Source organism: Hippopotamus amphibius, chromosome 17, assembly GCF_030028045.1.
Source record: "Hippopotamus amphibius kiboko isolate mHipAmp2 chromosome 17, mHipAmp2.hap2, whole genome shotgun sequence".
Taxonomy (NCBI): domain Eukaryota; kingdom Metazoa; phylum Chordata; class Mammalia; order Artiodactyla; family Hippopotamidae; genus Hippopotamus; species Hippopotamus amphibius.
In genome coordinates this window covers 298,150-310,874 of record NC_080202.1, presented here as the reverse complement: position 1 = coordinate 310,874, position 12,725 = coordinate 298,150, and the positions used below count along the sequence as shown (strand labels likewise).

At 47.0% G+C, this 12,725-nt stretch overlaps 1 protein-coding gene across 5 annotated transcripts in view; it reads left to right on the top strand.

Moving 5' to 3' along the window:
* Window positions 1–4,527: 4,527 nt before the first annotated feature.
* DHRS7B (dehydrogenase/reductase 7B) overlaps window positions 4,528–12,725 on the top strand; it is a 33,729-nt gene continuing 25,531 nt past the window's right edge. For 2 of the 5 annotated variants that reach the window (XM_057717118.1, XM_057717122.1), the window contains exon 1: window positions 4,528–4,579. In XM_057717118.1, the coding sequence (XP_057573101.1) occupies window positions 4,560–4,579 (20 nt within the window). In that variant the 5' untranslated portion in view covers window positions 4,528–4,559. Of the gene's footprint in view, window positions 4,580–4,691; window positions 5,043–8,562; window positions 8,659–11,254; window positions 11,277–12,725 lie in introns of those variants that run through there. The other 3 variants (XM_057717119.1, XM_057717121.1, XM_057717120.1) reach the window with 3 other exon arrangements.

The following is a 12,725-nucleotide window of genomic DNA, read 5'->3' as shown; positions in this document are numbered from 1 at the left end:
CCTCTTGATTGACAGTCGAGGGTCCGGCCCCACGGGCTGCGCGGGGACCGCAGGAGGAAGGCGGGGAAGCCGGCATTCCTGGGGGCGGTCCGAGGACCCGGGGTCGCCACTCAGACCCGGTCCCGCGGCGCTTCCCGAAGCTCCCGCGGCAGTTTGGGTCCCTGGTGCCGGTCGCGCTGCGAGCGCCCGCCCGGAGGGGCTGCCTCCCTGGCTGGGGGCAGAATTTGCATCTCTCCGTTCTCGATTTCAGGTGAAAAAGAAAAGAAACTCGTCGGGTTAAAAAATATGTGACATCTGGGGACTTCCCTGGAGGTCCAGTGGTTGGGACTGCGCGCTTCCACTGCAGGGCGCGCAGGTTCCATCCCTGGTCGGGGAACTTGGATCCCGCACGCCGCTGGCGCCAACAGCAACAGCAACAAAATGACATCTAAACAACAAGGTCCTACTGTATAGCGCAGGGAGCTGTAGCCAGTGTCCTGGGACAGACCATAATGGAAAAGAATATATATGTATGACTGACTCACTTTGCTTTAGCGCATTGTAAATCAACTATAGTTAAATTTTAAAAATAAATTAAAAACAGAAGAAAACAAAAATGTAACATCTGACTCCCCAGTAATTACCAGGAGGACAGTATCCATTTCACACAGAGCAGAGCCCTAGAGGGAGGAAAGCATGTCACAGTTTAACTGTATCCCAGGCAGCCTGCATCTCCCTGTCCCAGAATTCAGAGGCTTCCCACCATCTGTCCGCATTCAGTAGCACACTGGTTGACATTTGGATCCCAAAGTGCTTTACAACTTCAAGATAAGTCTAATAATGTCATTCAGATTCCCTTTACAGATAAGTAGCCCTATGACTTCAAACATCAGTACCTGAATTACAAGGGGGAAATTAAGTATTCTTAAACACGAATTAAGGTATGCTTTCAAGGTTCATGTCGAACTTTCCTCAACAAAGGTTATTAACAGGGGCGGGGAGAAGGAGGGATAAATAGGCAGCGCACAGAGAATTTTTAAGGCAGTGAAAATACTTTATATAATATTATAATGATGGATATATGTCATTATACTTTTGTCCTAACCTTCAGAATGTAGAGTGAACCCTCGAGTAACCTGTGGACTTGGGGTGATTGTGATGTGTCAGTGTAGTTTCATCCTTGGTAAAAAGTGTACCATTCTGGTGAGTGATGTTGATAATGCGGGAGGCTATGCATGTGCGGGGACAGGAAGAATGTGGCAAATCTCTATATTTCTCTCCATTTTGTTGTAGACCCAAACTGTTTTTTTTTTTAAGTCATTATAAAGAAAAGATTATCACTTAATCTGTGCCCAAAAGGGTGAGACAGAGAAATACAATTCCTGTCCTCAAGAACCTGCCATTTGATGGGGTAGACCAAGGATGTTTGGGTAATTAAGACAAATATATGGCTTACTTATTCCCCAAGCTCCGTGGAGCAAGGAGAATATCAAAAGGTTCTGAGAACAGGGAGCTTTTTCAACCTGGGGAAGGGGGCTGGGTTGGGAAGGCTTCATGGGGGAGATGGCATATGAGACAACGTGGCATCATCAGCGCTTGCATATTACACACATTACATATCTGCACAGAAAGCACATAGTGCTGTGGAATCAAAAGATACAGCTCTTGCCATCTAGTTCACAATCAACATATAGTGCACCATGTGGATTTTTAAAATAAATTTATTTATTTATTGGCTGTGTTGGGTCTTCATTGCTGCATGTGGGCTTTCTTTAATTTTGGAGAGTGAAGGCTACTCTTTGTTGTGGTGTGTGGGCTTCTCATTGAAGTGGCTTCTCTTGTTGTAGAGCACGGGCTCTAGGTGTGCAGGCTTCAGTAGTTGCAGCACATGGACTCAGTAGTTGTGGCTCAAAGGCTTAGTTGCTCCACGGATTGTGGAATCTTCCTGGACCAGGGATGGAACCCGTGTCCCGGCATTGGCAGGCAGATTCTTTTTTTTATTTTATATCACAATTTTTTTTATTCAGGTGTAGTTGATATAAAATATTATATACATTTAAGGTGTACAACATAATGATTCACAAATTTTAAAGGTTCTATTCCATTTACAGTTGTTAACTATGTATCCTTGTAGATTATCTTATATATAGTAGTTTGTAGTTCTTAATCCCCTACTGCTATCTTGCCCCTCCCCCATACCCTCTCCCCACTGGTAACTCTCATTTGTTCTCTATATCTTGGCAGGCAGGTTCTTAACCACTGCACCACCAGAGAAGTTCCGATTTTTTTTTTTTAGTTACTTAACTTTTATGCACATGGTTCAAAACCATGAACATAATACGTCAATAGGGCTCAAAACTCAGGAAGTATAAGAAGTCATCCAGTTGCCCAGCAAAGCTTCACTCTCTTCATCTCTCCCATTGCAGCAGAGTTTACTTACCTCTCACCGACTTTGGGCTTGGCCGTGTGCTGCTTTTGGCTAATGGGAGTTGGGCAGAAGTAAAAGTGCCATTTCCAAGCTGAGGCTCTAGGAGGTGTGAACTCTTGCATTCCTGCCATCTGTCATGACCAGCACTTGCCCCAGGGAGCATCTGTCCCTTTAGGCTGGGTCCCAGAATGAATGATGTGGGGTACACCTGAGCCTTACTGGCAGTGTAAAGCATCCTGACCCTCAGAGCCCTAAGCAAGAACATGCTGTTGTTGTAAACCAGTTAGGCTTTGGGGCGGGGGGGTGCAGACATATTTGTTCGGCAGTATTAGTGCAGCAAAATCTAGTTTCACTCTGCTTTTTAAACTTTACATATAAGTCACTAAGATATATTGTGACTTCCCATTTAGTCCCTCTAAAGGACAATGTTAGAGGTGAAGGTTGTAGGTGTGCGATCAGCTCATGGACATTTTTCTGATTGGTTGGTGGTGAGGTGACAGGGTGACGTTTTGGAAATTAACATCATCAGCCTTCTGGTTCCAACTGTTCTAGGGTCTACATGCTGGTGGTCAGCATGCAATTAATGTCTTCCACCTGGTGGGGGTTTTAGTACCTGCAAAACAGCTCAAGGATATGGTTCAGGACCTTGTCTACAGCCCTTGAGGAGGAAATAAATGTCCTTGACTTTGTTTTATGGCTAAACTATTATTATTTTGTCTTGCTTGATTGTTTTGTTTCTGTTTTTTTTTTTTTGTTTTTGTTTGGTTGGTTTTTTGGGGTTTTGTTTTGTTTTTTGGTTTGTTTTTTTGGCCTCATCGTGGGTCATGTGGGTTCTTACTTCCCCAACTTCCCCAACCAGGGATCAAACCCACATCCCTGCAGTGGAAGCATAGAGGCTTAACCACTGGACTGCCAAGGAAGTCCCCCCCCACTTTTTTAACTTCTCCAATTAAATATTTCTTTTGGGGACTCAGGGAAGGCCAAGGAGGCTAAAGCTTTTCTATAAACAAGAAGCAGGAAAAAAAAAAAAAAAAAAAGAAGCAGGAGACATGGGGGGGCATCCCCAGGAAGTGCCCACAGGGTCCTGCTTTGTTTCACTGCTACAAACCCAGTTGTGGCTCCCACTGCCAACTGAAAAGAGTCCAGTGCAACCCAATCTACTTCCCCATGTCTCATCCTCACCTACCCCGCACAGTAGCCAAATCAAAGGACTGACCATTCTGTTTGTTCCTCTGTGCCCTTGCTAATGTCACCAAGGGTGACATGGACATGTCCTAATTCTCCCCATCCTAACAAGTCCCACACAAATATCTCCTCTTCCATGCAGCCTTCCTGGATACACTTCCTGACTCCAACTCTTGAATTTCCACAGCAGCATGACTGAAACTCTCCTACACTGCATGCCATTTCCTCCTGTCCCAGCCAGGTGTGGACATCTTCTCTCTTCCCAGGTCACACGTCTCATGGGCCAGAGCTGTGTCCGTTTTTTCATTGTACTCCCAGAGTACCTTGCACATAGTAAGTGCTGGTTGAAGCGTTGGTTGAATGAACACAAAGGAACTGGGAAGTGAGGAAATGCAGTGCGGTCTCCGCAGATGACACCGTGATCCAGGAGAGTGCCTGTTAGGACTCCTCTGAGCGCTCACAATGTACTAAGGCCAGGCCTGGACTCCTGGGCTCACAAGGTGTGCTTTTCCACTCCCACCCTCACCTCCCATTTGATCTTTTTCTATCCTTGTACTTTCGACCTACCTATACAGCTGAGTTTCTTGTAGGCAGCATAGAGTTGGGTTATATTATTTTTATCTATTCTGCCAATCTCTCATTTTTTGTATTTAGACCTCTTTTTTTTTAATGTTGTAATTATTAATATGCTAAGGTTTCAGTGTATCATTTTAATTTTTGCTTTCCATTTTTTGTTTTGTTGGCTATTTTTTCCCTCCTGTGGGTTATTTGAACATTTTTTGGGTTCCATTTTGATCTGTCTACAGTATTTTCTAGTATACCTCTTGGTATAGCCCTTTAAGCGGCCGCCCAGGCAGGGGGGCGGCCCGGGCCCCCGCGCCCAGCGCGCACGCGCGGCCTCGCGGCCGGGATTGGACGGAGGCGCCCGGGCGGCGCGCGAGGGGCGGGCGGATGGGGGCGGCGCGCCATGGTCTCCGCGGCGGCTAGGTAGGGCAGCGGGCCCGGGGCGCTCGGGGGCCGCGGCGGGGGCGGCGTGGGGGCCGGGCGGGGGCCGCGCCCCGGCGGAGCGTGGCGCCGAGGTCCCCGCGCCGCGCGCGCCGGGCAGGGGGCTGGGGCGGCGGGCGGCTCCGCGCGGAGGCGGGCGGGGCGGCCCCGGCGTCTCTCGCTCCCGCGGCCCCGTGTCCTCAGCCCCCCGGGAGGTGGGCGCGAAGCGTGAGGCGGTCGCGCGTGGGGGCGTCGGCCGGCGCGCGGCCCCTCTTCTCGGTTTCCTTTGCTCCGGTGGCTCGAGAGTGGACACGTTCCTTTCGAGATCACTTTTGGGCTTCGTGCACACTCGTGTGGCGTGAACAGGATCCTGGCTCCTCTGCACGGGCCTCCCGGGAACTGGTTTTCCCGCCTCCCAGCCTCTGGGGGGAGGAAGCCGGGAAGCCAGTTTCCGGGAAGGTGGCAGGTAGGTAAAGCGGTCCTCAGCCTGGCGATGCAGGGGTAGGATCAGCAGAAAGGACCCAGGTCTGAAGAAGGCTAGGCAGGGAGCTCGCTTTTGTGGGCGCCCACCGAAGTGACCGCTGTGGACGCCTCTTACTCGTCACAAGAGAGTGTAGTAAGTGGGGACATGGCCGAGAGCACCTGCAGCAAAGGAGGGAAGCGGGCTTTTCAAACCAGGTTTCTCTGTAACATACTCACTCATTCTAGTACGGGGGTTGCTTTTGAAGCGGTCCTTGCTCAAGAATTTATATTTAAAGGTAATCTGGTGGTGGGGGGGCTTCTTAGGTGGTGCAGTGGTTAAGACTCCGCCTGCCAAAGCAGGGGACACGGGTTCGAGCCCTGGTCCAGGAAGATCCCACATGCTGCGGAGCAGCTAAGCCCTCGAGCCACAACTATTGAGCCTGTGCTTTAGAGCCCGTGAGCCACAACTGTTGAGCCCATGTGCTGCAACTACTGAAGCCCAGGCGTCTAGAACCCGTGCTCCCCAACTAGAGAAGCCACAGCGATGAGGAGCCTGCACACCACAACGAAGAGTAGCCCCCACTCACCGCAACTAAAGAAAGCCCTCGCACAGCAAAAAAAGACCCAACACAGCCAATTAAATAAACAAACAAATTTTTTAAATAAAGGTAATCTGGGGACTTCCCTTGTGGCGCAGTGGTTAAGACTCCGCCTGCCAATGCAGGGGACGCGGGTTGGATCCCTGGTCCAGGAAGATCCCACCGTACTGCAGAGCAACTAAGCCCTCGAGCTACAACTACTGAGCTTGAGTGCTGCAACTACAGAAGCTTGCATGCCTAGTGCCTGTGCTTCCAAACAAAAGAACTCACTGCATTGAGAAGCCTGTGCACTGCATCAAAGAGTAGCCTGCTGCTCACCACAACTAGAGAAAGCCCACACACAGCAATGAAGACCCAACGCAGTTACAAATAAATAAATACATACATATTTTTTAAAAAAGTAATCTGGATCTCTGACAACATTGGTTATCAACTGTAAAGAGGTCCCCCAACTTTTTCCTGGGGTAATGAGGCTTTTTATTTCTCCTAAGGCTTATGATGGGAGGGAGTGGAGATGGAAGGAAGGTGTAGGGTTGTGACTGGGCCTTGATAAGGGGTGACCAGTGAGACTGAGTGCTCCTTCTCGTTGGCATTTCCTGGATGGCATTTTGCTATCCCCAAAAGCAACGTGGTGAGGTTTCCAGATTAACAGTTGACTGAAGTATATGTCCTAGTAGGGCTTGCTTTAAAGGAAGGCATCATAAAAGTGGATATACATAAATTGCAGTTTGTTTAATCTTTTAGGAAACAGGACCACCTAATTTATTAAATTATTTTTATTTGCAACATTTGGAGATTCTTTGGGATCATATATTTTATTCGAGTACATTAGCTAACGGGTGGGTAGGGTTCTTTTATTGTAGAAGACATAGACTCTGAAAAAATCATTTCTGCCGTTGGTAAGGATCTTTGTTGTAATTTTTCTGGATTGTAGATGAATTAGGGATCGGGCAGAGACGCTGAAACAATGTCAGCGTGCAGTGATGTGTGGCATATACTGTGCCATTTGGTCAAGAAGGGGGAACTGTTTTAGTTCCATGTTTACAGATGAAGAAATTGAGGCTTGGAGAAGTTAAATGATGTAAAGGGATATTTTCTCATTAAGGCATGGGGTTTCTTACCAGGAGGGACGGGCAGTTGTCTTAAAGGCAAAAGCCTGCTGTTGTAACTGCATGTCCTGCATTGAGGTCAGCACTGCTGGACTGAGGTCCTCTATGTTTTGAAGCCCAGGTTTGGAACCTACTTCCCTGAAATAAGAGATTCCTGACTTGCTTTGCTTTGAGAGAACCTGACACTGTGCACAAGAGTACAGCCCATGTAAATACATGACACCTCACATCCCAAAAGATTCCTGGTTTTATAAACAGGTCTATTTCAGGGTTCTTTTATTGTAGATGGTACATTCCTATTGTATACTTAAAATCGTTTTTTATTCAGATTTGTTTGCATAAGGGAGCTATATTTGTGCCCTAGTCTAGAGCATGGAATGTGTCTTCCCTACCACATACACTCCTCTTTTTCTCCATTCTTTAAGAAAATAATAATAATTAATATTCATTGACTGTCTTAGCACTGTGCTAAACATCTTATCGGATTATTCAGTCCCCACAATAACTCTGTAAAGTAGGAACACTCATCTTCATTTACAGTGGAAGAAATGGACTCAGAGACGGGAAGAAATTTAGCACCAAGCTAGTAAGGGCAGAGCCAATTCCATGTCACTCCAAAACTAGTGCTTATCTATATGTTTCATTCATTCCTTCACTTCACAGATATTTATTGAACAGCTGGTCTGTACCAGCAGGTGCTAGGTATTGGGGTTACACCGATGGCCAAAGCAGACACAGCCCCATCCTCAAGTAGCAACTTGAGTTGAAGTAGCAACTCCTAAGCAAGGGAGACAGGCGGAAAATAGAAACTGACCAACCACATATGGACTGTGGGTGTGGTACCCGCCGGGGGGACAGTAGAGGGCGCTGTGAGAACATAGAATGGGGCCAGCAGCGCGGACGGGGGTGAGGAGGGACGGGGCGGCGTTGCTGAGGACGTGGTGTGCAGTTGAGACCTTAAGGGCTGAGTTGGAGTTAAATTGGGTGACGGGAAGGAGGGACACGCGTGAGGCCTTGAGGGTTGGAGGGGCTGTGTCTGGCCGTTACAGAGAGACCCTTGTGGCCGGTGGCAGTGGAGAGTGCTTCCAAGGCAGACGTGGACACCCGTTGGATCTCATCTGAGCAGTGCTGCGCCCCAGGGTTTATTTGCTTCCCAGGGCATATAATCAACTCTGCAAACCGTGTCTGTGTTCCAGCTCCCCTGGCCTCCTCCTTCAGACATGGTTAGGCCTCTGGTTGCCCTGGATGGGGACGGGTGTGTGGAGGGGCCGTGACACTTGCTCAGTGTCGGTAGCTTACGTGGCAAAGCTGAACAGACAGGAGTACCAGCATTGTATTTTATTCTGTTTGTCTCTGGTTTGCAAAATTATTTAACATTTTTTAGCCTCATGATGGCTCAAGTCCTATGTGAGCTACCTAGGATACAAACATGTATAAGGATAGTTATTAATTTAGTTCATGTTTTATTTGCGTTCCGTTTATTTATTTTTTATTTATTTTTTATTTTTGCCTTCCATTTAAGATGCTACAGTTGTTTTATCAATATTAGTTTTCAGTGTGTTTATTTACTATCTACTATGTGCTAGGCACCGTGCTAGGGATATAGCGTGAGCAAATAGACGTGGTCTCTGTCCTCCTGGAGCTTAAGCTCCCAGTTGGGGCTGGAGGACAGAGAGGGAGGGGAAGAGAGTCAGGGAGATGGGGTTGGAGAGGTAGGCAGAGGTCAGACCACGCAAGCTATGTAGGCCATGCCAAGTATCCGGGCTTCTCCTAGGGATGGTGGGAGGCCACTGAAGTGTCTCAGTCTGGGGAGCAGAACCAGCAGATGTTGGTTGTTGGTGTTGAGGAAAGATCACTCTGGCTCCTCCCCCGGCAGAGGCAGAAGTCGATGGGTGTGAGGGCTGTTTAAAAGGTAGGATCAGTGGGACTTGGTAGTAGGTTCACTCTGGGGTAAGATGGAAGAGGGAGGTTCAGGGCGGATGCACGTTCTGGCCTGTGTATCTGAGATCGGAACGCAGAGGAAGGACTTGAGTTCAGTTTTGAGTATGATGTCTTTGAAGTAATCCAGGTGGGGTGTCACAGAGGCAGGAACGTTGGAGGGTCTGGCTCTCAGAGGACAGGAATGGCTGAGTCTCTAAAGCTCTTGTCGGAGAAGAACATCGTTCCCTTTTTTGGGGGGAGGGCCGCTGCACTGCCGGGCATGAGAGATCTTAGTTCCCTGGGATCGAACCCGAGAAGCGTGGAGTCTTAACCACTGGACCGCCAGGGAAGTCCCCAGCTTTTCTTATTGAGGGTACTTTCAAGGTGGGACCAGTGAGGTGGTCCAATGAGAGTAGAATTTCTCCAGATTTATGTTGGGGAAAGGTAAAAATAAAATCTCCTGCCAACCTAGGAAATGCCCTCAACAAACGCGGAAAGAAAAGAATTCTTTTACTGAATAAGCATTAACTGAAACCAGGATACAACACAGTAATCTGCTAATGAGACTACAGAAACAGAACTGCCCCCCTCCCCCATTTACAGCTTATTACATGCACAACCTCAAGATGAATGGTAATTTGTCCTCTTGTGAAAAAGACTAGACAACACCATTTGCTGTATGTGCTTTCATCCTAAATTCACCTGGTGATTTGGGTGGCCGTCTGTGCTAGTCAGTTGCCTTTCCCTGAAGGAAAAATAAAACATCCTTAATTTCTGTGAGCAGGTAGTTGAGGTGCCTAGGCTAAACTCCCATGGTGACAGGGAGGCAGGATGTCGTCTTCTTTTTATTTATTTATTTGTTTGGTTGCACTGGGTCTTGGTTGTGGCAGGCATGTTTCTTAGTTGCAGCTCATGGGCTCCTTAGTTGCGACACGCGGGCTCCTTAGTTGTGACATGCATGTGGGGTCTATTTCCCTGACCAGGGATGGAACCTGGGCCCCCTGCATTGGGAGCACAGAGTCTTAACCACTGCGCCATCAGGGAAGTCCCAGGTGCTGTCTTCTTGATGTTACGTTTAAGAAAGATGGCTCCGAGCCCCTTCAGAAAAAATTCTTGCGTTTTACTTGTGGCTGGAGCTAGCTTATTTGACCTTTAAAAAGATTTCACACATACCAAAGGGACAGAGGAAGGATTTACAAACTCTAGGTTTTTCAAAGAAATGCTCTAAGAAAAAGGAGGGAGAAAAATCTCTGCCTTTTGGCAACAGGGAAAAGTCAATTTAAAAAATATACTTAACCAGTGAAGTAAAATGTGGGACTGGGACTCTCACAGTGTGAGGGATTGTTCCGGAGATGACCTTTGAGTTCCACGTAGTTGTGCGTCGTCAGCATGCCGCAGGTGTTCAAATCTAGCCCATAATTTCTTGTACGTTGATTTAAAGGAAAATGTAGATCCCGATCCTGCTGGGTTTTTTTGCTTTTTGTTTTTGTTTTTTTTGGCCACGTTGGCTCTTCGTTGCTGCCGAGGCTTTTTCTAGCTGTGGTAAGTGGGGGCTACTCTTCGTTTTGAGGCATGGGCTTCTCATTGAGATGGCTTCTCTTGTTGCAGAGCATGGGCCCTAGAGCACCTGGGCTCAGTAGTTGTGGCACACGGGCTTAGTTGCTCCACGGCATGTGGGATCTTCCTGGCCCAGGGATCAAACCCGTGTCCTCTGCACTGGCAGGAGGATTCTTTTTTTTTTTTTTTTTTAGGCTCTTTATTGGAATATAATTGCTTTACACTGTTGTACCAGTTTTTGAGGTACACCAAAGTCAATCAGCTGTGTTTATACACATATCCCCATATTCCCTCCCTCCCGCGACTCCCCCCCACCCTCTCTGTCCCGGCCCTCTAAGGCATCGATCAGATCATTGAGTTGATCTCCCTTTGTTATACAGCAGCTTCCCACTAGCTCTCTATTGGCAGGCGGATTCTTAACCACTGCACCACCGGGAACTCCCTAGCCAGAACTCATGTCTCTGGTAGTTATCCCTTCTAGGACTTGTCCTCTTTAATGTCAGTAATGTCATTTCTCACTCCTACCCCTTGTTAAAAACATAAAATTCAACTGAGTAAATTTGAAAGATCTTACTGGCTTTCTTCGCGTCATGAATAGAGCAGCATCCATCTAGCAGATAGAGAGGAGCTCTGAGGAGCTGTACACAGTGAAAGACTCACAGGCAGAGGGAGCGGGAACAGGAAGCTCTACTTGGGAAAAAGTGGGTTGGTTGTGGCGAGGTCTCCTCCCCTTAGGGGATGCAGGGGTCCGCCAGGCAGATGACCTCACTGGTGCTGACCAGGCGATTCCTAATTCCCAGGTGTAAGGTTTCATTTCTGGGAGAGGCTTAAACGAATTGAGTGAAGTTCAGCATCAGTGACTCCATTTTGAGCATATTTTCTTGTTTTTAACACCATTTCTTCACATATGAGACCTTTAGGAGGTAATATTATGATTTTAATGCAGGAATGAACTCTCCACTAATCTATTCTGGAAGGTCGTAAATATGGGGATGGAAATTGAGATTGAATGGCAGGTTAATTTAGCTTGGAAGCTGCTTGCCACTCACTAAGGTAGGAAATTCAACAAAGTCTTTTAGAGTCTACCTGAGCTATCCCTCCCATCTTCTTAAGTTCACGGGAACCTGAGACTTGGCCACGAAACTGCTTACGGGAGGGAGAGGTCTGCTGATGGCAGCTGGAGTGATTGAACATTGCTTACCAGTAGTTTGAACTTGTTTGCTGTAATCAGCTCTTTTTTTTTTTTTTTTTTCTGTGCCACACGGCTTGAGGGATCTTAGTTCCCCTGACCAGGGGTCGAACCCGTGCCTCCTGCAGTGAAAGCTTGGAGTCTTAACCACTGGATCGCCAGGGAATTCCCTGTAATCAGCTCTAATTTTATGAAGTAAGGTTATGTTTGTACTAGGAACACTGATTTTTGAAGAGAGATGTAAATTTTTCCATGTGATTAGTACTTAGTAGTTGTTAAACTGGAAACTGTGTTGGGAAACGACAGGTACTTCCAAGTTCTCTCTGAGCGCAGTGTTGTAATCCAGATTGGTTGAAAATATTAGCCAAACTGAGTTAAGGAAATGGTACTGAGAAGTTAGCTTTATAGTCAGTTCTTGCATAAACGCCTTCATATTCTGTTTGGGTGATTGGAACTGAGTTTAGGGATCTGTTCATCTCCTAGATAGTATTAGGATCCTTCCTGTTTAAGATTCCAATTGAAGGATTAGTTTTTTTGTTGCTGTTTTGGGTTTTTCTTTTTTCTTTTTTTTGGCAGTACCACGAAGCTTGCGGGTTCTTAGTTCCCTGACCAGGGATTGAACCTGGACCACCGAAGTGAAAGCGTCGAGTCATAATCACTGGACTGCCAGGGAATTCCCAAGGATTAGGTTTTTTGTTTGTTTTTTTGTTTTTTGCTTAATACTTATTTTAAAAAAGATCTAGACTGCACCAGGTCTTAGTTATGGCACTCAGGATCTAGTTCTCTGACCAGGGATCGACCTGGGCCCCCTGCATGGGGAGCGCAGAGTCTCATGCCACCAGGGAAGTCCCTGCATTTTATTTGTAATGCTGGCCTGCCTCAATTTAAGGCATCTAGATTTATGAAAATCTAGGCTTACTAATTCATTCAGGTTTAAGAGGTGAATATTTGCATTGCAGAAGGATTTTCCAGCAAAGGTGGGTGTTCTAACTTGGGGTGTACAGATGGGCTTCAGGGGGGTTGTGAATCTCCTGAAATCTTTTCTCCAGTTTGCTTGTGTTAACTTGTATTTAGCAGAGACAGCAGTAATCAGGTTTTCAGAGGAACCTATACTGAGAAAACGTAGAGAACCCTGTCACTGTAGTAGGTTTTAAAAAAACTCAATAAGTAAATTTATTTTATTTTAATTTTTTGGTCACGCTCCATGGCGTGTGGGATCCCAGTTCCCCAACCGAGAATTGAACCTGCACGCCTGAAGTGGAAGTGCAGAGTCCCAACCACTGGACTGCCAGGAAGTCTCCAATAAGTAAATT